The following is a 21062-nucleotide window of genomic DNA, read 5'->3' as shown; positions in this document are numbered from 1 at the left end:
CACGTTCTCTGGGTGCAGGCAGAGTGTTCAGCTTTGCCACTTGTTCCAGTGGACCTTGAACACGTGGTAACTGGTAGAGTAACTCCCCATTTTGTTTACAAATTAAGGGATGGATTAGGAGATACATTTGAAAATACATTTAAATACATTCAAAAGGTGACCTGTTTACAACATACCAACCTCTGGTTTTACTTGGCACCAAATCCAGACACGATTCTTGCTTTATATAAATCTGGAGACAATAAACGTGACTAAATTAGATTATTGACACATTTTAGATGATTTTTTAAAACGAGGAGCTGTCATTTTGTATTGCATTAGGTTTATAGGTCCGTGAAGCAGACGAGAGAGTTGACCTCACGTGAAGAAATTGCTCATTGCCCTGAAATGGGTTTTGTATGGACAAAGGAGAGGCTCTGATCATTGGTTCAGGATCTGTTTTTGGTGGCTGTCCCTATACTGAAAGGACATTTCAAGGGCAAGAATGTCTACTTTTGTTATTGAATGCTTTCAGGCTGCAAGATTATGTAGATTCAGTTCCTTTACCCTTGGCCTTGCAAGTTGAGGGCCAGACTGGGCGTGATGGGAGGGCAAGTAAGGCCATTTGCCCTATTACATCGCCATTCGTTCCCTTTGCCAGCCACTGCCCAGTGGGTCACACACACCCGGCAGTCTTTTTGGGGGGGCAGGGATAGAAAATGGCATGGTGGGGTGAGCTAGTAATCACACTGGGTCGGGTTCTTAAAATAACTGAAAAATGGTAGTCAGAAGAGCTGGTCAAGGGTGAAACCTGAGCGATGTGTACTTCTAATGACCATGTAACGGCCGCCAGTGACTTTAGCACAACCAGAAAAACTAAGAACCCCGTTCTCTTGCTGCCAGGGTAGAAAATCAAGGGAAGGGGAGCCCCTTTTTGTGCACAACCTTAAGAAAAGCTTCATATCTGGACAAAGTAGGACTGGGATAGAGATTATGGGTTTTTCTCTAAATGCAGCGTACAAGCGAACTTGCAAATAGCATTGAGGCATTTCTGTTTGTAAGGGGTAAAAACCACTTTCTGATTTTCTATGAAATTCTGTGAGAGACCACTTTTCAGCCATGACTCATGACCTCCGTCTCATCGCAGCAAGTTAGGTATTTATTCCCAAATGTCTGACGACACCTCTTGGGAAAGCAATATACCCTTTCTTTGCAAGCCAGTATTTATACATGGGGTGACTAACGGACCGGTACGTTGGACTTAGCAATTAACAGACCAGAAATAACCTGAAATTTTTTCCCCCTCTGGGTTGCAGTTCATCTTTTGCACTATTCGTTATGCCACTCAGGGGGAGCACGTCAAAGAATGTTCCTTTGCCCTCCTGGTCACGGTTTCCTTAAACCTTCCAATTTGGAGCCACTCAGGCATGAGGGGGAAAGTGGACATTAGCAAGAAATACGTGAGAAAATCCATATAAAAACACAAGTGAGAGGTTATTGAATACAAATTGAGTCTTCTCTGAGACGTTTTCCTGATGTGTACGTGATGGCATCAGAGCCAAACTTCTTACTGAGATACTGAGGTTTATGTAGGTACCTCTTAGCATGTTGGCTGTCGTTCAGGAATTTTCTGAAAGAGGAAGCTTACTTATTAAGAGAAGAATGATGTGTCCTTTGAAGCAGGCATGGCAAGAAAGTCAGTCTGCCATCCTGGAAGCGGTCTCTAAAATGCGATCAGCCAGTCACATTTCCAACCACATTTGAACCTGCTGATTCTCTGAAGGCCAGAGGGTCAGACATCAGCCCCTTAGGGTGGCAGGAGCTGTGCCCTGGTTTTTTAAAAACAAATCTGTTATAAAATGCTTTGAATGAAAGAGATTTTAGGAGCTTTGTGGCAGTGACCTAACCCGCTCCCCAATCTGTCCATCCACGGCCATAGCATGTGACTTAGTGGACAAGAGGCCCCGGGAATTTGCAAACTTCTTCTGTGCTAGACAACCCTCATTCCTGCCCACAGCTGCGGGGCACACGTCAGAGCCTGAGACGCAGCCACGGGGCGGGCGGGGACCAGCAGGAAGGGAAGTAACTTTTTACCCAGTACCTTTCCCAGATAACAGCCGCAGGTCAGGGGAAGCAGATCTGGAAGTTTTGGAAGGTTAGAAGGCGACCTGGGTAGGGAGATAAGAAAAAAAAAAAGTACCCCCTAAGAGATAAACGCTTTAAGTATATGTTAATTTAGTAAGATTAAAGGGAGCCTCCAAGACAGGTGAAATGCTCTCTTCATTTTTGTCCAGTCTCTGATTTCTAAGAAAGGGGAAACAGGGAGGCACAAACTGTCTCCTCGTGAAGTCAGAATTTCACTGTGGCTCATTTTCAGGGAGCCCACACACCAGAGCGCTGGCTGTCTTTTGGGAACCTCTGTGTGTTCCAGCATTGTTCTCCCTGAGCTATTAGCGGCTCTGAAGACGAGCAGTAACAGACTCCTCTGCCCTCCTACCCATTCATGCTTCATGCACAGTTCTGACATGGGGACTATCTCATCAGCAGGAACGTACCCCTCCGGCTTCCTCCTAAGCACGCTGCCATGAAGGCTTGAAACAGTTTGGGACCCAATAAATCTTGGTTTAGAAAAACACGAGGTAGGGGCACGTGGGTGGCTCAGTGGGTTAAAGCCTCTGCCTTCGGCTCAGGTCATGATCTCAGGGTCCCGGGATCGAGCCCCGCATCGGGCTCTCTGCTCCGCAGGGAGCCTGCTTTCCTCTCTCTCTCTCTCTCTCGCCTGCCTGGGATCTCTGTCAGTCAAATAAATAAATAAAATCTTAAAAAAAAAAAAGAAAGAAAAATAAACACGAGGTAAACTAATTCAGGTTATCCAGAGTTCGACTTCATTGGAATCATTGCAAAAAAAGTACTAAAGTTCATGAATTTGACATCGGCATTGTTAACATGCCTCAAGTGTTTCCAGCCTGTTTACTTATTAGGCAATAAAAGCTAACGTTCCTAGAAGTGCCTATTTTATCTTGACAAATAAGTGTTTCCACACACACAAAAAAGGCATGAATCCACTGTGGAAATGAGCCCTAAGAGGACATGCCCTTTGAAATCTGTCCCTCTGGGTGCAGGCTCGGGTTCAAGTGTGCAGTGCGGGGGAACAGAGGGTGGCCCTGGGCTTTCATTCTGCAGAAAGATAAACTAATAATGCCCAAAAGCCGGGACTCGAAACCTCGAAGAGGTGGGAGTCTCCACAGCGGCACCCTTAACTCGGGGTGACTTTAATTTCCCTTTCACCGACTTCAGGACCCTGTCCTGGTGCTTGTGTGTTCAGCTGGTGAGCCGTGGGGTTATTTCACCAGCTGGACATGTAAAAACTCCAAGCAAGTCATGTTCTAGAACCATGAAAGTAACCAGTGAAGAACTTGGCATTGGCAAAGTGACTGTTTCTTTTTACTTTTTAGTTTATTTGACAGAGATCACAAGTAGGCAGAGAGGCAGGCAGAGAAAGAGGGGGAAGCAGGCTCCCCGCTGAGCATAGAGCCCGATGTGGGGCTCGATCCCAGGACCCTGAGATCATGACCCAAGCGGAAGGCAGAGGCTTTAACCCACTGAGCCACCCAGGCGCCCCTTGACTATTTGAAAGTAGGTAGTTTTCAAGTGAAAGAGGCTCGGGAGTCAGATCTCTCTCACTGTAGTGGTTCTCCTTCTCCCCCAAGCTCCAAATACCTAAAGGGGCCTCCCTGTGCTTCCTGGCGGTGCTTTTCTGTGGGACACTGACCCCCAGTTTCTGCCATAAAGCACGAGACGGGACTCCGTCAGGCGGTCGTGCTGTCACATATAGAAATATTTGGAGGCCATTTCCTCTTCAGCAGACGTCAAAGGAATGATAGGAAAAGGAGTGTGCCTCCAAGTTCTATGCTAAATAGGGACTTTGGTGAGGGAGGAGGAGGGATGTCCCCGTATGGTCCAGGAAGATAGTCTCCGAAGGGCTAAGGCAGCCACGATTCCTCGCCGCGCAGGAAGCCGGTGCCGTCTAATCTTACAAGTTCTGATTTCCTGCCAAATGGCATTTCGGAGCTGCTGATAATTGAACTTCCTGGCATTTACTTGGTTTCTCTACTCGGCTCTTAACAAGGAAGTCCATCTTGGTTGAGGGCACAATTTCAATATGGAAAAGCTAATGAGACGAGGATTTTGCGTGGCCTGTGAAAGACCGGCAGGGCCGAGAGGAGCGTGATCGTCCGCGTGCTCCCACGGTGACAGGCACTTTTTTCTGTCTGCATAGAGGCTAATGGCACTTTCGAAGCTGCCTTGGGTAAACAGCGTGCTGCTCAAGGAGACCAGGCCTCGGTCCCCCTGCATCTCTGCTTTTCCTCTCTAACCCGTTTACGTAAGGGAACATCCCACTGGCCTTTTGGGGGAGAAAGTGCCGCTAAGGACCATTCTCTGAACCTCTGAGCTCTGGCACAACTGTCTCAGGCAACTGTCTTTGCTACCCACTTGCTTTCCGTCATTCGCTCCCTGGAGATGAGGGGGTCTGTGCAAGGGCCAGCCTGAGCAGCGGCTGCAGCTGGCCCAGAACATTCTACCCGTCCGTGGTGCGATCTGCTTTGTCTGGAGGCCAGCTTCCGAAATGCGCCCAGCTCTGAGGGAGAGTTCACCAGCCTTGGCCGAGGCGGGCTCGGAGACGCAGGGTGTGGTTTCCTTAGCTCACTCTGTGCTATTTGGTTGTCTGTGGCAACAGGATCCAAACAACTTGGACATGTGTTCGTATAAAAAAAACTGGGAATGGGACCCAGAGTGGGAGTCCGGGGCCATTCAGCTAGTGGAAGAGCCACGGTGAGTACCGGGCAGCTGCTCGTTCATCTCGCCTCGTTCCCTCGCTACATTCCGCGGGGGTATTCGCTAGTGCAAGAACCGTGTTGGTGGGTAATTGGAGAAAATTCTCTCCATTCTCATGTTTCCTGCGCAAATTAAATAATTGCTATCTACTTACCCACGTACGGTTCTTTTCAGGAGGAGCAGGGAAAATTAGCATATGTTTCAAGAAATTGGGAGCTCAGCTTTCTGGTGGCGGAGGAACGGAGTGCCTTAGCTCGCAGCGATTACAGACGTGCAGTCTGGGGTCTGGAGGGGGTGGTGGGGGCTTGGGGACAAGGGGAGTTGTTCCATATGAAGGCAGTGGAAGGGGTTCTTGGAAGGATCAGCTTAACACTTTTAAAAAGCCTTTCTCTCCTGCCCCACCCCCCACTGCAATCATACTTTCACGTCGCAATTTTTAAAACCGCAAATGCTTCGTTGAGTCTCGAGGCTCACTTGCTTGAACAAAGGGGGGCCTGGGTTTTGGCATGTCACCGTGACAAGTGCTCATGCTGGCAGACCTTGCCAGTATGGATGGAGAATGCTGTTGTGAAGGGTCCTCTCCGGGGTCATGGCTCAGGCCTCGGGGGTCCGTGACCTCTGTTGGATGGAGCTCTTTAGGGTCCATTTGGGATTTAAAAGTGCTCTGCCGGATTTGAAGGATCAGATGCAGGCATTTTGAACCGATCCATAAGGGTTGTTCACGGGGCCAACGTCCTCTCCTCTCTGGGCAGTGAGCCCCAGTCTGTCTGTCCGGCGTGCTGACTCCTGCAGATGGGAGCGGGGTCTGGGAGGAAGAGCCCGAGGCTGGCGGTGGGGGGAGCAGAGCAGCGGCTCCTCCTTCTCGGGCTGCCGAGCAGCTTGCCTCCCCGAGCGGCCGCTGGCATGCGTCCCAAGCTGTGCGTCCACAGCTCGAAGGCACCACACCTTTCTAGAAGCCCTGTCTGGCCAACACAAGCCCTGACCCACTTCTCTCCTCCTCCAGCAGGACTTTCTCTCATGTTCCCAGGGACCCACCGGCCGCGGACTCTGATCCCCGGCCAGTGGGGAGGCTGTTTCTTCCCAGGGTCCCAGTGAAGGACGTCCGGTCCTGGCGCCCGTGGCCAGCCAGGCTCAGCGGCAGCGGGGACCTGACCTCCAGGTCCTGGTGGCACCGCGCAGCTGTCCCCTGGAGCCTCGGTGGCGGCGCACTCCCTCCTCCTTGGGCTCATTTGCTCTGCCTCCTTTCCCCGCAGGTCCATCCAGCTACAAGGTGGGCACCATGACTGAGAAGTTCGACTGCCACTACTGCAGGGACAACCTGCAGGGCAAGAAATACGTGCAGAAGGATGGCCACCACTGCTGCCTGAAGTGCTTCGACAAGTTCTGCGCCAACACCTGTGCAGAGTGCCGGAAGCCCATCGGCGCCGACTCCAAGGTGACCGGGCTGGCCCGGTGTGTGGGGCGGGGGACACCTGTACAGGGCACGGCCGGCAGGGATGTGGTGGTGAGGGAGTGGAGGCCCCGGCTTCCAGCACGAGTCCCCAGCTCCCCCCACCGCTCCGGCCCCAGTCTTGGGGTCCCCAGTGGCTCTTCCTCACCTCAGGGACTCCAGGTGTAAGGGACTGTGTTGTCACTGTAGTCTGCCCCAGAGATGTTGGGCTTGATGGGAGGGCCCCTGCCCCCCCCCACCAGCATCTCTCACAGCAGCTCGTCTCCTTCTGCTTGGTTTCCAGGAGGTTCACTATAAGAACCGCTACTGGCATGACACCTGCTTCCGCTGTGCCAAGTGCCTTCACCCCTTGGCCAATGAGACCTTTGTGGCCAAGGACAACAAGATCTTTTGCAACAAGTGCACCACTCGGGAGGATGCCCCCAAGTGCAAGGGGTGCTTCAAGCCGATCGTGGCAGGTAGTGTCCCCTCTCCCCACCAGGGCAGCCAGGGAGGAGGCCCACAGGCCGAGCTGATGCCGGGGCTCGTGGTGGTGGGGTGATGCTGCTGTGAGCCGCACTTAGGTCTTAGCGTATATATGCACGCATATACGTACACGTATATCTGCGTACACATATATGCTCGCACACACGCACACACTCGGCAGCTAAAGAACCCTGGAGAGAGCGGTCTGTGGCAAGAGAAAGAAGTGAAAAGTATGTTGCGCTTTCTCATTTGGGTAGAGTGAGTGAGCAAAGCATGCAACCTCCTCAGGGTGGAATTCTGAGCCAGGTCAGGTCCGCCAAGGCTGGGGCGTGGGGCGGGGCTTCAGGCATCAACTCCTTCCCTGATAGAAGCTGGGTCCACACCACCCTTGTAGGTAGGCCGGTGGAGAGAGAGGCCCCCACGGGGAGGGTCTTTGGAAGCACGAGGCCGAGACCTGCGGGGCCTACATTCCCTCCCCTCTGGAGGGCCCAGGGTGGCGGGGGGCATGGATTGCAGCCCCTTGCAGGGCACCGACAGGGGGGCTCTCGCTGGCTTCCCCCCCACCACAGGAGATCAGAACGTGGAGTACAAGAAGACCGTCTGGCACAAAGACTGCTTCACCTGCAGCAACTGCAAGCAAGTCATCGGGACTGGAAGCTTCTTCCCTAAAGGGGAGGACTTCTACTGCGTGACTTGCCACGAGACCAAATTTGCCAAGCATTGCGTCAAGTGCAACAAGGTACGTTGTCAAGGGACTGCTGTTTCTAGAAGCGTTGGACAGTTTGCAGAGCACTTGCACACACACTATCCCATTCCATCCTCACGACAGCCCTGCGACGTGGGAATTATTATTCTCGGTTTGCAGATGAGGAGACTGTGGCAGGAGAAAGTGGCGCCCGGGCCCCGGCCCGCTGTCCGGGGACACATTCACTGTGGAGGCCCCTGGCGGCCCCAGCTCTAGAGGCCTGCCTCTGCCACCTGGTTGGCTGTGCGTGACCTCACGCAGGTGCTCGCCCTCTCTGAGCCTCGGTGTCTTCATCTGGAACCCGGGGATAATAATGGCACCTGCCTCCCATGGCTGTTGTGGCGATTAAATGAGATATTGTATACCAAAGCGCCCAGCACAGTGCCTGGCACATAGTAGGCATTCAACAAAATGGTTGTTGAATCTGAATCCGGTGCTACACTCCCTGGTCTAGGCCATCACATCTGGAGGAATCACTTACCAGGATCAGCCCTGGCATGCCGAGTGCTTTGTGTGTGTTACCTGCTCTAAGAAGCTGGCTGGGCAGCGTTTCACCGCTGTGGAGGACCAGTATTACTGCGTGGATTGCTACAAGAACTTTGTGGCCAAGAAGTGTGCTGGATGCAAGAACCCCATCACTGGTAGGCTAAAGAGTCCTTGCTAAGTCTGCCAGGCTAGGTCTTACGCATGGTAACCATCTCTCATTTTCCTCCGTCGTCGGTTTCATCCACAAAGGCCCCAGAGAATGTCCTCTCCCCCTGCCATTGTGATCCTGAAGCCCCCCCCCCAATAGTTTGGATTCTCCCTCAGGCCAGTTTAGCCTTTGCCATACAGAACACCTCCTGACTACTGCTGACTAACGACGCTGCTGGAGTTCACGAGCCTGAGACCCACGGCCACGGCCACGGGCAGGCAGGCACCGTGTGCACGCACGCGCAGGGAGGGGAGCGGTGAGGTGGGGGGGGGTCCGGCGGGGTAGGGAGAGGCCGGGGGTGGGTGGTGGCAGGGTTGTGGGGGGGGTGGGAGGTGGGGGGAGGGGAAGCTGGCGAGTGGCAAGCTGGGATTAGAGTGCCCCTAGCGGCAGGCTAGTTGAGGGGACGCTGCGGGCAGCTTCTTTGCGATCAGAGCAGAGCTAATCACTTCATTCCTCATCTCGCGGCCGCGGTCCACGCGCCCTGGGCCCTTTCCCCACCTCCAATTTTCCCATCTCCCCGGGGAGCCTTGAAATGTACATTTGAGAAGACTTTTGCCATCCTCAGGGAAAAGGACTGTGTCAAGAGTGAGCCACCCAGTCTCTAAAGCTAGGAAGCCCCCAGTGTGCCACGGGAAACGCTTGCCTCTCACCCTGTTTCCCAGCGCCAACCTCCGGGGCAGGCATCCGGGTGGAGAGAGGACTTGTCCCTCGTGGGTGGTGGTTCTTTATAGAAAAAATCGAAGCTTAGCAGCTCCTCGAGGCCCGGTAAGTGCACACCCCACGAACAGCCCAAGTTTGCCTCCTGGTGGCCACTTTGATGCCATGGCCCTGACCTAAATCAAAGAAACTGGTTATGCTGGGAGGTCGGTGCGCGTCACAAGGGCAGTAGTGGTGGCAGGGGAGTGTGGGCTCGTGGCCGAGCTCTGGCATCTTCTCAGGTCGTGGAGAGCCGGAGCAGGGTGGCGGCGGCGCACTGAGGGGAGGGGGGGCAGTGCGCGGTTGGGGGGGCGGCGGCCGGCGGGGAGTGGGGGCGGGGCGGGCCGGACCGATGCGGCCCCCACGTGCTTGTCGGCTCCGTGAACGTGAACAGGCCAGGCAGCGGCCTGCCTCTCGCCCGCACTCAGCCGGCTCCCCTGTTTGCTTTGTTGTCTCCCCAGGGTTTGGTAAAGGCTCCAGTGTGGTGGCCTATGAAGGACAATCCTGGCACGACTACTGCTTCCACTGCAAAAAGTGCTCCGTGAACCTGGCCAACAAGCGCTTTGTTTTCCACGAGGAGCAAGTGTATTGCCCCGACTGTGCCAAAAAGCTGTAAAGTGACAGGGGCTCCTGTCCTGTAAAATGGAATCGAATCGAGTCTTGTTCTCTGTGTCCTCGCCCTCTGGCCAGCGCCACCCCCCGGGCCAGAGTGGCCTCTCGCCTCTGAAGTCCTCCTCCTGCCTTTGCCCCCATTCTACGCTGTCACTCCCACCAGGGCGCACAGTGCTTGCGCTAGGGTCTAGCAGCCAAGTACACTTCTCCATAGTTGCCACGAGAACGCGCACACTTAGGCAGACCGACTCTTCTGCATGTTTACCCTAGAGCAGGAAAGTGCTGACCGTGTAGCTGCTTAGTGACGCAAGCAAGCGGCGTACCCCACGAAGCCCCTGCCGAGCTGCGTCTCGCGGCTCAGCCAGGACCTGCCATGTCCCCATGTTCCCGGGCCATGTGAGAGTTGCAGCGGCCGCTGCAACTCGGCTGCTCATGTCTTTGGTGAGCAGAAAGCAAACTTAGCGAAATGCATGGTTGAACTTGCTCATCAGAGTCTCTTCTGTTCTTTTGTGCTTTCGAACGACTGATACGAATTTCCGGAAAGTTAACATTTGAACTTAGCTGTTAAGTAACTCTAAACTGACCCCCCCCCATACTAACTTCCAATTTCCCTGTGTGGCGTGTTTTCTGAACGTTCCTACTTTCAAGCGTGGAACGTGCAGGTGATTTGCAAAGTGTAGGCAGACCCGAGAGAACGAGCCTGTTGCACAGGAACATCGTCACCGCGAATGCTTCTGGAAGCTTAACAGAACTAACCCAGCTGCCCTTTCTCTCTTTTTTTTTAATATTTTTGTTTTAATATGAATAGTAACATAGCTTATGGGTTTGGAGACTTGCATGTCAGTATTTTTGCCCCCTCCAGCGTTCCTGCAGTTTTGAAATCCATCCTACAGAAGTAACCCCAACACCTGAGAGGGGTAGCTGAGCAGCCACCGGGACGGGCACTGACCCGACAGGATGTCTCCGAACAGTGATGTAATGTTAGTAGCTGTCTGCTCTTGGTCCCCGTGGTGAAGAGCCCCGTTCAGTCCCTCTTCTTATGACTCTTAAAGGACTGCCCCTCAGAGCTTCGCGGGATCTCTGGGGGCGTGGCGGCCACCCTCCTGGGCCAGCCGGACGCCCTTGTAGTCTCACCTCACCGCACTCTCATCAACATTGTTCTAGGACGTAGTATAATGAGACAGTACCACAAGTGAACACGTAATGCCAGTGCATACGAACATTCTCGTAGGAGTGGTTAGCGAAGCCGACACCTCATTTCTGCATTTTGTCATTAGCTATTCTCTAACGTTTCAGTGTATCCTTACAGAAATAAAGCAGCATATAAATAACTGGCCTGGTCTGTTCATTTTGCCACTGGGGTTGTTGTAAGGGGACACGACTGGGGATCCCAGAACCCCAGTGACTGTTTTCCTTCCTTCAAGCGCAGACTCCATTCAGTGCAGCATAGAATAGGAATTCCAAGCAAGATAGAACCTGTAAGAGCCCTCGGACCCAGTTAAAAACAACCAAACCCCACTCTGATCCCAAAGAAGCATTTCATAGATGCTCACATCCCTGAAAGAAAGGGGGGGCTGGGCGGGGGGAGGCGGGGAGTAGGAAGAGAATGGCAGCTGAAGGCTGCCCTTACCCTGTGCCCCGCGGAGCGCCCGCTGTCAAGGGCTCCCTCCACCCTCGGGCCAGTGGGAGAAACTCGCTCCCCCTTGTGGCCGGCCCGGGGATGGGGCGATGGTCTGATGAGCATCGGGGCCGTCGTCCTGAAAGCAAAGGGCAGGCCCGCTCTCGTGCTAACGTGGACCTGACCGTGTTAGCAGGGAATCAACCTGTCAGCAAGAGACCACGGTATTTTTATGAACAGGTGACAGCCCCTTGTGTCTGTCTCCCTAGAGAAATGAGCAGTTAAAACCACGGAAGTGCTGAGTCATCTGGAGCCCCAAGGGAGCAGGGTGGGTTGGGAATTAGGGTGATCCTCCCACCCGCACCGCCCCGCCTCCCAAGGGAGCTGGCCGGGTTATGGAGACTGCGGTAAGGGGCAGAGCCCGGAGGAGACCAGCCTGGCGTGGAGTGGGGACTTCCTTCAGGGACCCAGTGGAGGGAGGCGTCATCCCTCCAGCATCAAAGGCTTGGCCCCCCAGGGCACGGACCGCTCCCAGCCCATGCCCTTCCTAACTTCTCTCATCTGCCCTAGCTTCTACACTCCTCTTCCATCCTGTGTCACCCTTTGGCCTTCCTACCCCCCTTGGCCTGCAAAACTCCAGCCCACACCAGGGCCAGGGTCCGCTGCGAAAATGCACCATGACCGCAGCCTTTAGTGCCACCCAAGCCAGGCCGGCCTGGCCAGCTCGGCCTTGCCTTCCCCCGGGCCAGCAGGCTGCTTCCTCCCTAATCCTCACCCGTGAACAGGTCTGGCTTGATAGCTAACCCTCACAGCCTCCGCTGATGGCACGATGGCCCCATTTTCCAGGTGAGAAGGCGGAAGGTCAGAGAGGTCATTGTGAGCCCCCCGCGGCAGAGGCTGTGTCTGTGGCATCACACTGCGAAAACCATCAGGTCTACTCAGTACTCCATTTGCAGACGGACGCTATAAAGGCACAGGAGGAGGGAGGGGAGATGTCAGCTTTTCATCAGAGAACCCTCTTCTCCCTGCTAACTACAGGGATCGGAGTATCAAGAACATATTGTGGTTCACAGGGTGTGTTCTGGAGCGGGTGGCCTGGGTTCAAATCCCAGCTGCTCTGCCACTCACTATGCCACTGAGACCTGACCTCTCTGGGCTTTCCTCGCCTGTAAAATGTGACCGAATTCCTACCTCCTGGAATCACAGGCAGGTGACATCATAAGCGCTTAGCAGGACAACTGACATCCAGTAAAAGCACTCGATAAATGTTAGCAATTTGCTCATCCCTCCGGCATCAAAGGCAGTCTGTTACCCACCATGCAGGCCACAGGACACTTCCCACTCGCAAAGCAAGACGGGGTTGTCGGCTTTACGATCATACTTGAATTGGAGCATCCGCTCTGCCTCTTCCTGGTTGTACGATGTTGAACAAGTGTCAATCTCCACCAATCTGTGTCGTCCTAGGTCAAAATGAATACCCATCCTCACAGGGTTTAAGATGCCTAATAACAGAGTCCCTGGCATATGGCACGTGTAGATGTAACTATAGTTATTACCAGACTTGGGGAAGCCCCTGGATGCACCCATCCAGGAACCCCGCGGCTGGATGGGCGGGAAGGGAGAGCAACAGCGAGGCGGCCTCTCCAGGGCCTGCTTCTACAGACCAGGCCTCCATGGCGCTGGGGTGGCAGGTCGGGGGTGAGAGGAGGGCACCACCAGGCCACCAGGAATGGACCCCTGATGGAATTGTGGGGTCCAGCCTGCCTCCAGGTTTTTGCTTCTTGGCACGAGCTCCTGCTGCTCTTTCCTCTCTCACCACGAGGGACTCCGAGACCATAGCAGGGCCATGTGAAAACACAAGCCAAGTCCTGGAGCAAGCGCACAGTCACCTCAACTAAGAAGCTGGACTTTGGTACTTTCAGTCCCTGTCCAGCACTCTGTCCGGCAGTCCCTACCACACCGCTGTGGCAGCCTGGGAACAGAGCTGTCCCAAGGCATCATACCTGCATGAGGACACAGGTACAGGAAACGGGCTCCTAGGCAGAACCCGCTGGCAGAAGTTAGGGACCCGTCCCTCAGGGACAGGGACACTAAGAGACGATCTAGAGAGGAAGGAACACGAGAGGTAACCAAGGTGTCCTATACCCCCACTGAGTTCAAGGGGCTCAACCAGTGTCCACCACCTGGGAGCTGGGAGTGGCTGCAGGTGGCATGCGCCAGGGGCATCGGGGTCGGCGGCTGCAGCCGGACCAGCAACGTGCAAGGCCGAGCAGGGCTGGCTGCCGGACCCCGAGACGGGATAAACCGGGACCTCGCCTGTCGGAAGCAAAACCAGCAGAACAGAATGGGTCTCCGGGGGGCAGGGGGACCAGACACCTGCGGGCGGGTCAGAATGCGGGGTTTAGCCATGCACAGGACTGGGGAGGGGTCAGGAAGTCAGGACATGCGCCCAGCTACTGCCCGCGTGCGCCCCCACAGGATGGGGGAGGCAGACAGAGCACTGTCCCCTGTGGCAGGCACCCCAAGTGAGGCCCCTGAAGGGCTGCGGAAGGGGGTGAGGAGTGATTGCTTAAAGGGGACGGGTGTTTTGAGAGTGATGAAAATGTTCTGGAACCAGATAGTTGCCCAACAACATAAATGTGAATTTTACCACAGTAAATCTAAAGATACTTGGGTATTTTTTTCCAAGATTTTATTTAATTGAGAGAGCAAGCACCTGAGCAGGTGAGGTGGGGGGAGGGAGGGAGGGAGGGAGGGACAGAGGGAGAGGCAGACTCCCCGATGAGCAGGGAGCCCGGGATCATGACCGGAGCCCAAAGCAGCCACTTCACTGAACACCCGACGTGCCCTGGAGAAAAATACTTTATGACCACTGGCCTCCTGGAGAAACCAAGAGCCACCACTGGAGATTAACAAGCAAAAAGGCACAGAATTTGAAGATCCGCACCTCTGTGCCCCACGGGTGACTGAGGGGGGGCAGCGGAGGGTCCGCTCACCTTTTACTGAACCCGCCACTTGCCGCCACTCACAGCCTGGTTAACAGTCAGGGCCACCTTCACACCACCAGCAGAAAGGGTTTTATGATTAGAATGGAAAAGAAGGGGCGCCTGGGTGGCTCAGTGGGTTACAGCCTCTGCCTTCGGCTCAAGTCACGGTCCCAGGGTCCTGGGATCCAGCCCCACAGCGGGCTCTCTGCTCAGCAGGGAGCCTGCTTCCTCCTCTCTCTGCCTGCCTCTCTGCCTACTTGTGATCTCTCTCTGATAAATAAATAAAATCTTTTAAAAAAAGAATGATAAAGGAAACCTGCTTTATCTGCAAAGTTTATTTCACAGAGCACACATACAAACATGGGTATAACAGTGTTTCAACATGTGACATTTGTGCAGAAAAATACCAGAAACTCTGTCGGGATGATTGTCTCTGCCTTCTACACAAAAGAGCTAGTGTATAAAAACAGTTTTCAAATCTAAGCCACCAAGTTCTAACCCATAACAATGGTACAGTACTCTGAATGCCCAAGAATTAAAGAATCAAAGAATCCCTTCCTTTTACTGATCCAAGGCTGGTGGCTAGAAAGGAACACAGGCTTGAAACTCATTGGGACTCGCCAGCAAACTCATTAGCAGTAGGACTATCCCGCATTCAAGTTTTAATTGATGGAGTAAGCAGAATTTGACAGATTTCAGGAAACCTATTCTGCGTGCGTGCGGGACGTGTGTGCTCAAGTGTGTATGCACATGCATACGTGCGTGTGCGCGCGCACACTATCTGTCGCGGAGACCAAAGAATGGCACCGCTCCTGTGCTCACTTGCAGCCAGCGGCTAGGGCAAGGCAAGCAGCTCTGGTCCCTACATCCCAAGGCTGAGTGTGTAAACAAAGTGCAGGCCTGGCAGGCACAAGGACAAAAGAAGACATATCGCAAACAACTAGGAGCACGACACGTGCCCTGCCAGACAGCAGCACGTACTGTCTTAGGTACAATAAAAACACTGCACGGTTTTGGAAATAAATCCCCAAGGTGCACTTCAAAAAAGGTAACACGGATAAGCACGGAAGGTGCCAACACTGTCCTGAGAGCACTTTCTAGAACCCAGAGCATTTGAGGGGTGCCAGGGCCTGTGTACTCAGGTGATGGCAGAGTTAAGAACATACAAACATAACGGTAACATGTAACCTACTGTATTTTGCAACCTCCTGCTTGTTTATTAGAAACAACCCAACAAAGCTCTTAGGAGCAATCTTGAACCCCTCGCCCACTCCATACGGTCTCTATGAGATCAAACATCTGCTCTGCAATTTCTAAAGTAACGTAACTATTAAACAGAATAAGCAGTATTTTAAGAGAGAAAATTCCTCCTCAGTTTAGAAACTTAAAGAGTGACCACTTCTGAAAGGCACTCCTGCTGTGCACTCACACACCCCGGCTGGAAAACAAGAACGAGACAGCAGAGGTTTTTACAGGGAAACGAAAATGACTCTTTACTCAGAACCCCTGATGTTGTTAAGAGTCAAGATGATATTGTGCATCTTCTGAGATGATACACATTAAGGCGTCTGTCTGTTGTGTTCCCTGTTTCTGATGGTCATTTTAGTGGCGAGGTTCAAGTCAGAGGCTGAAAAATTAGGGGGTCTGGAAGATGAGATCCAGAGACGGTGATTTCTCTTCTGGGCTGCACGAAGTTTACATATCTGACCGGAGGGAAAAAGAAAAAGAACAGTATGATGCCGGTCGCACTGCTGCTGGGCCCCAGCCTCTCTTCGTGGTGGGTCCAGGACCTTTGGCAACCCCCTCCCTGATCCATCGTTCCTGACACACAGTGCCCCCAGGATCCCAACCCCCAAACAGGCCCAAGCTGCCTCTCAATTACAAAAAAAAAAAAAAAAAAAAAAAGCTTCTTAAAGGAAAGAAAAGCAAAGGCCTTTTGGTTTTGGGAAATCAGGTTGAGAGATTAAGTCCAAAGGGCTGACAAACCTTGCGCCCTACATGATTATCTATCTGTATGTATGCTGTAAAGCAGCTGATGTACGGTGCACTGACGAGAACCCACTTCGTGCATCTGTTAGGAACGGCAGGGCATCAGAGCTCGAATCAAGCCCTTTATGCTCTCAAAGCCAACTCAGTGGAAGACCCTTTGAGATCCACCTTAGCCTTCAGACCCACCACTGTCTTCCTACTTGCCTCAAAGTTACAGGGTGCCAAGAAGGCCTGGGAAGAGCCAGAAGCAGGAGAGTTCATGGCCAACTGCCCTTCAAGCAAGGTAAAGACAGGAGGAGGCCTTACCCGACGGAGCAGGAACAGAATTGTTTTTCTTGTCGTCTAAAGGCAACGGGGGACTCTGGTGGAATGTCATGGAACCTTTCGGATGGTATTTTCGGCTATCAGGAGGGGTACTGGACATAAGGGACTCTGCCTCATTTCTGATGTCAATAATTTTGTCACAGATCCACTCCTGTGCCTCTGGGTCTAAACTCTTGGAAGGTCCCACGGTGCTACAGGTTTCACTTGCCTTTCTGGTATTGGCTGCACAGCTAGTCATTCTTTTGGTGGGCGATCTGGAAAGAGATGCTTAGGTTAGAACCCTGACTATCCCAAAGCCAAGGTTTTGTCCTGAAAGAAGCTTTATCCTTAAATGAAGGATAAGTAACTTAGGATAAGTAACTTATCCTTCAGAATCCTAGCAAGGGAAAGCGGGAAGAGACCCTGGAAATCACAGAACACACTGGTTTCCAAATTGTGTCCTGCCAAGTCCCAGTGTTCAGCAAACACTAAGCAAGGCCAAGGAGAAGCTGAGCACGCAGGCCTCCAGAAGCCCCATCCCCCACTTCACGTGGACCTAGGCCGTGGCCAGAACCATGGAGTGAGGACAGACTGGCTCTCCCGGCTCCAGGGCTCAGTAGTCCAGCCCATCACTGAGCCTCTTGGCCCCTTGTGTTCACGCTGGCCTTGGAGGCGTGTTGTCTTTTAAGATTTTATTTATTTGACACAGAAACCGAGTGAGAGAGGGAACACAAGCAGTGGGGAGTGGGAGAGGGAGAAGCAGGCATCCCACTGAGCAGGACCCTGGGATCATGAGCTGCGCCCGAAGGCAGATGCTTCATGACTGAGCCACCCAGGCGCCCCAGGCTCACCTCTTCTTAGGCAATCCCCAGGGAGCCTTCCTGAGAATCTACTGCCACTCTCCCAACCCAAATCCTGCCCTCAGTTTCCCCACATGTAAAACGACATCCACACCCGAAGTCAGAGCTGCAACGAGCATCGGAGCAGGCAACATCCAACATGGTATGCAGCAGTCACTCAGTGCCCCCCTCCCAGATCTTAGGAGCAACACCAGTGTGCACAAAAGCACAGCTTAGGGCCGGATGTATCTGGTTTGAATGTGGGCTCTGCCTTATCACAATGGGATGTTGGGCAAATAAGGCCCATCGACTCTCCGTGCCTCAGTTTCCTCATCTGTAAAAGTGAAGATGATAGCCCTTACCTAGCAAGGCTGCTGTGGGGATCAATTTACTTCTGGAAGTACTTGACACAGTGCTTAGTAAAAACTAAGCGCTCAGTCAGTAATCTTGTGTATGACTCCCACCAAGTTTATTCTGAGAAGCTTTTGCTGAGTGACTCACCTGGTACCCTTTGCCTGAGCCAAAGGGTCTTTCGCACTTTTTTGTCTGGAGTTTTTCATGTCGCCATTAAAAAATGTTTTTGTCTCTCTACGGACTTGGCCAGAAGTGGCGTCTAAAAACACCAGCTTGGGAGTGTTCTTCTTCATGTTTTTAAAATGTGTTTTGAGTTTTGTGGATGAATCCATGCCATTTATAAAGGCTTGGAAAACAAAAGGAAGAAGATTAAAACTGGAGTTTCGACAACGAAGGCAACAGAAGGTGAAGGCTGTGATGGTGGCGCGTCGGGACACAGCGGCCGCCTACAGGCAAGGGGGGGCCATGCAGCGGGATGCTGGGGTGCAGGGTGCCGCCCGGCACACAGAGGCCTGCTCGGGCCTCAAAGCACAAAGGAGCCACCTCTGAGGAACCTGCCTCCTTCCTCTGCCAGGCAAGAGTAGCGAGGCCGGAGGGTAGCGGGCAGCAGGCTTCTTACCCCTCCTCCTGCCCAGCCACTTGGCCAATCCCGCCTCTTCTTTCACCCTCAATTCCAGGGCTGCCTCCTCCGTGCCCCTGGCCCCGCTCTGACTGCTCTATTCTCACCGCGTTCGGGCCAAGCCGCCGGCGGCAGTATCACCGTGTGCCTCTGTTTTGCCACGGGCTGCCCTGAGGCTAGGGCTCCTCCTCTCTGTATCCCAGCTAGCCCAGGAGAGAGAAACGCATGTTCGTTTCCATTTGTGGGATTAAAGAGTGCCTAGTTCTGCTGCCATGCAGCGGTGCCTACCCATGAGGGACTCGGCTGCACATCTCAGGGGGTTCTCAGGTCATGACGGGTGTGACGTTTTTCTCCGGGAGGTGCACAGCGGCATTCCTCCTGCGGTTAATCACGGATGCCGTCCAAGGCTGGGAGCCACGAGATGCTTGTTAAGCCTCGCGTTCGGGTAAGAGCTACTACCTGCAGCCTGACGGCACAAGCTGCACCCGACTAATGGACGCCACAGCGGCAGGCTTTCCCGAGTTGTCTACGCGCCAGGTACTATTCTCAGCATGACATGGATCAGCCTCTCACAATGGGCTGCCTGCTGCTACCCTAGGAGGACCACATTTGCTTCCCCTTTTTCAGGTAGGAAAACTGAGTACAGAGAGGTTCGGTAAGTTGCCCACAGCCACACAGCTCAGAAGCAGAGGAGCCCCTAGATGAACCCAGATAGTCCAACTCCTACACAGTGACTAACAAAATTCAAAAGGCAAGCAAACCTGATGGACGCAGGTCATCAAACGAATTGTCATCACTTTCGGACTCATCCTCATCGTCCGCCTCGTCCTCCTCGTACGTGTTATCAACAAATGGTTCTGCAGCCTAGGATGAGAAAAGAAGTCAGGATTACATCTAACATTCTGTCAGCCTGACGTGCCTGTTTCAGAGAGAAGAGGTTTCATGCTGGACTGATTGATGGTTATTTTTCATCATTTCAATTAAAAAGTCTAATGTCTTGGGCCCAAAGACAACAGGGAACAGAAGAGCTGGCCCTAGTTGTGTCTTTCGGTTAGGGAAAGACACTCAGGAATGAAAGACTTCCCCAAGTGGGAGCCAAGGGGGCCATGGCTCTGGGTTGGGATGCAGGGTCCGGACTAAGCTAAGGTAGGGCCAACTGATGGAACAGCTAAAAAAAATTCTTGGCTGTCTCTTAAGGGGAAACTTCCCAGGCCAGCAGGCTAACTGATCTTTCAGATGGTGACTTGCTGCACTTTCCAGGAAGGACATTTGTATTCTACATTGCCACGACATGAATGACCACACTGGGGAACTGGAAAGAGCTAAAATACCAGTGTGGTAGCACAAAGGGTAAAGGGCACAGAATTTGGAGGCAAAAGGCCTTAGAGGCATCTGATGCCTCAAAAGACAGGATGCTGGGGTAAGCAAATACTTTTGAGAGCAACCCCAAAAAGCACTTACCTTAAAGGAAAAAACTGAATCTGAATTCATGAAAATGAACGTCTGTTCATCAAAAAGCATTATGAGAGTATGAGGCAAATTAGAGCAATACCTACACATGCACAGAAGCAGAGGAGGTAAAAACTACACAACAGTAAGAAACAAGCTGGTGAATGGAAACATGGATGAAGGACTTGACAAGGCACTTCACCAAAGCAGATCTCCAAATGGCCAAAAAGTAGATGAAAAGGCACTCGAGTTCATTAATCATCAAAAACTACCAATCAGCTCGGTAGTGTGCAAATTAAGAACTTCTGTGTAGCAGGAGGCCACGCGTTAAGACAGGCCGTGAACGGGCAGAGGACACATGCAGCACAAACGAGCAGGAAAGTAGGAGCATCCAGAACAGGGGAAGAACCACAAGTCAGTGAGAGAAAGACAGTATCAGCCCAAAGGCTCTGGGCACAGACCCGAACAAGCATTTCGCACAAGAAAAAGCAGGACAGCTCATTAAGGACAGAACGTGCTCCACCTCCCATAATGAGGGACACGCACGCGTGATGCTCGCGTTACCGCCAGACTGGCCGAAAGGCGGCAAGCAGCTGAAGCAACAGGACTTCTTACGCACTGCTGGTGGGGACACATAGACTACCTTTGCGGTATTCGAATCTGTCTTTCTTGTCCGCTTCATAATCTCCTCAATTCTCTATTTAAGGGAAAATAAAAATTCAAACGTGAAAACAGATTAAAAACAAACCAACAGTCCCGAGGAAGTTGATTACTTCCATTTTCCACAAGCAGACGCACCAGAACTGGCCCCAAGCCACAGCTTTCACCACTTTGAGAGCTCAGGGTGGCCGCCAGGGGCCCTCCAATCCCAACATCAGTCATCCTGAAAACATCTGGAGGGGTAGCAGCCGAACTAGCCATCTTAACCCAGAAATCCAATTACCTTTCACTCCTCATTTTGTAGACTCAGAAATTCATGACTTAAAAGCACATACTGCGAGCCAGTTAGGACTTTTTAATGTTTTAGTCTGAACAGATCATGACTGAAGCGGACAGTAACAAAAAGAACGCACCCCAATGATGTAACATTGTCAGAAGGCTGAGGCTGCAAAGAACACACACAAAGGAGGGAATTTCCTCCCTGGGGCACACCTGGCCTCCTCAGGGTGAGCCACTCCCAACAGAGAGGCCTTGCAGCCTGGACTGGGGCCTCCTGGTCCCAGACGAGCCAAACGGAGTTGCACAAAGTGAGGTCCCACATGACAAACAGACTACACCTCGGCCTTTGAGAGATGCCTACACCTGGTGCTCCCTCCCACTCGGCTGCTATGGTTTCCAGCCCAGTCCAGAAGACACTAGCTCCCACCAACTCCTCCCAGGACCAGAGTGATTCTGCTCAAAGGAGCTTTGTTCCCAGAGGTTTGTGA

The 21062-nt window shown here is 52.8% G+C and overlaps 2 protein-coding genes across 27 annotated transcripts in view; one reads left to right on the top strand and one right to left on the bottom strand.

Moving 5' to 3' along the window:
- The window catches only part of FHL1 (four and a half LIM domains 1), a 62398-nt gene extending 51590 nt beyond the window's left edge, over window positions 1-10808 (top strand). For 5 of the 13 annotated variants that reach the window (XM_082717627.1, XM_082717630.1, XM_082717631.1 and 2 more), the window contains 6 exons: window positions 6069-6250; window positions 6549-6723; window positions 7300-7469; window positions 7930-8116; window positions 8735-8934; window positions 9327-10808. In XM_082717627.1, the coding sequence (XP_082573753.1) occupies window positions 6095-6250; window positions 6549-6723; window positions 7300-7469; window positions 7930-8116; window positions 8735-8934; window positions 9327-9410 (972 nt within the window). In that variant the 5' untranslated portion in view covers window positions 6069-6094 and the 3' untranslated portion in view covers window positions 9411-10808. Of the gene's footprint in view, window positions 1-4587; window positions 4813-5687; window positions 5975-6068; window positions 6251-6548; window positions 6724-7299; window positions 7470-7929; window positions 8117-8734; window positions 8935-9326 lie in introns of those variants that run through there. The other 8 variants (XM_082717635.1, XM_082717625.1, XM_082717629.1 and 5 more) reach the window with 5 other exon arrangements.
- A 3591-nt stretch (window positions 10809-14399) lies between these two features.
- MAP7D3 (MAP7 domain containing 3) overlaps window positions 14400-21062 on the bottom strand; it is a 57111-nt gene continuing 50448 nt past the window's right edge. For 5 of the 14 annotated variants that reach the window (XM_082717598.1, XM_082717593.1, XM_082717597.1 and 2 more), the window contains 5 exons: window positions 20279-20332; window positions 18948-19050; window positions 17715-17913; window positions 16378-16649; window positions 14400-15785 (listed from right to left, as the gene is read on the bottom strand). In XM_082717598.1, coding sequence (XP_082573724.1) covers window positions 15778-15785; window positions 16378-16649; window positions 17715-17913; window positions 18948-19050; window positions 20279-20332 — 636 coding nt within the window. In that variant the 3' untranslated portion in view covers window positions 14400-15777. The remainder of the gene's footprint in view (window positions 15786-16377; window positions 16650-17714; window positions 17914-18947; window positions 19051-20278; window positions 20333-21062) is intronic. The other 9 variants (XM_082717599.1, XM_082717600.1, XM_082717604.1 and 6 more) reach the window with 4 other exon arrangements.

The sequence above is a fragment of the Mustela nivalis genome (genome assembly GCF_964662115.1).
Source record: "Mustela nivalis genome assembly, chromosome: X".
In the NCBI taxonomy this organism is placed as follows: domain Eukaryota; kingdom Metazoa; phylum Chordata; class Mammalia; order Carnivora; family Mustelidae; genus Mustela; species Mustela nivalis.
This window is presented reverse-complemented; position numbering and strand designations above follow the sequence as displayed.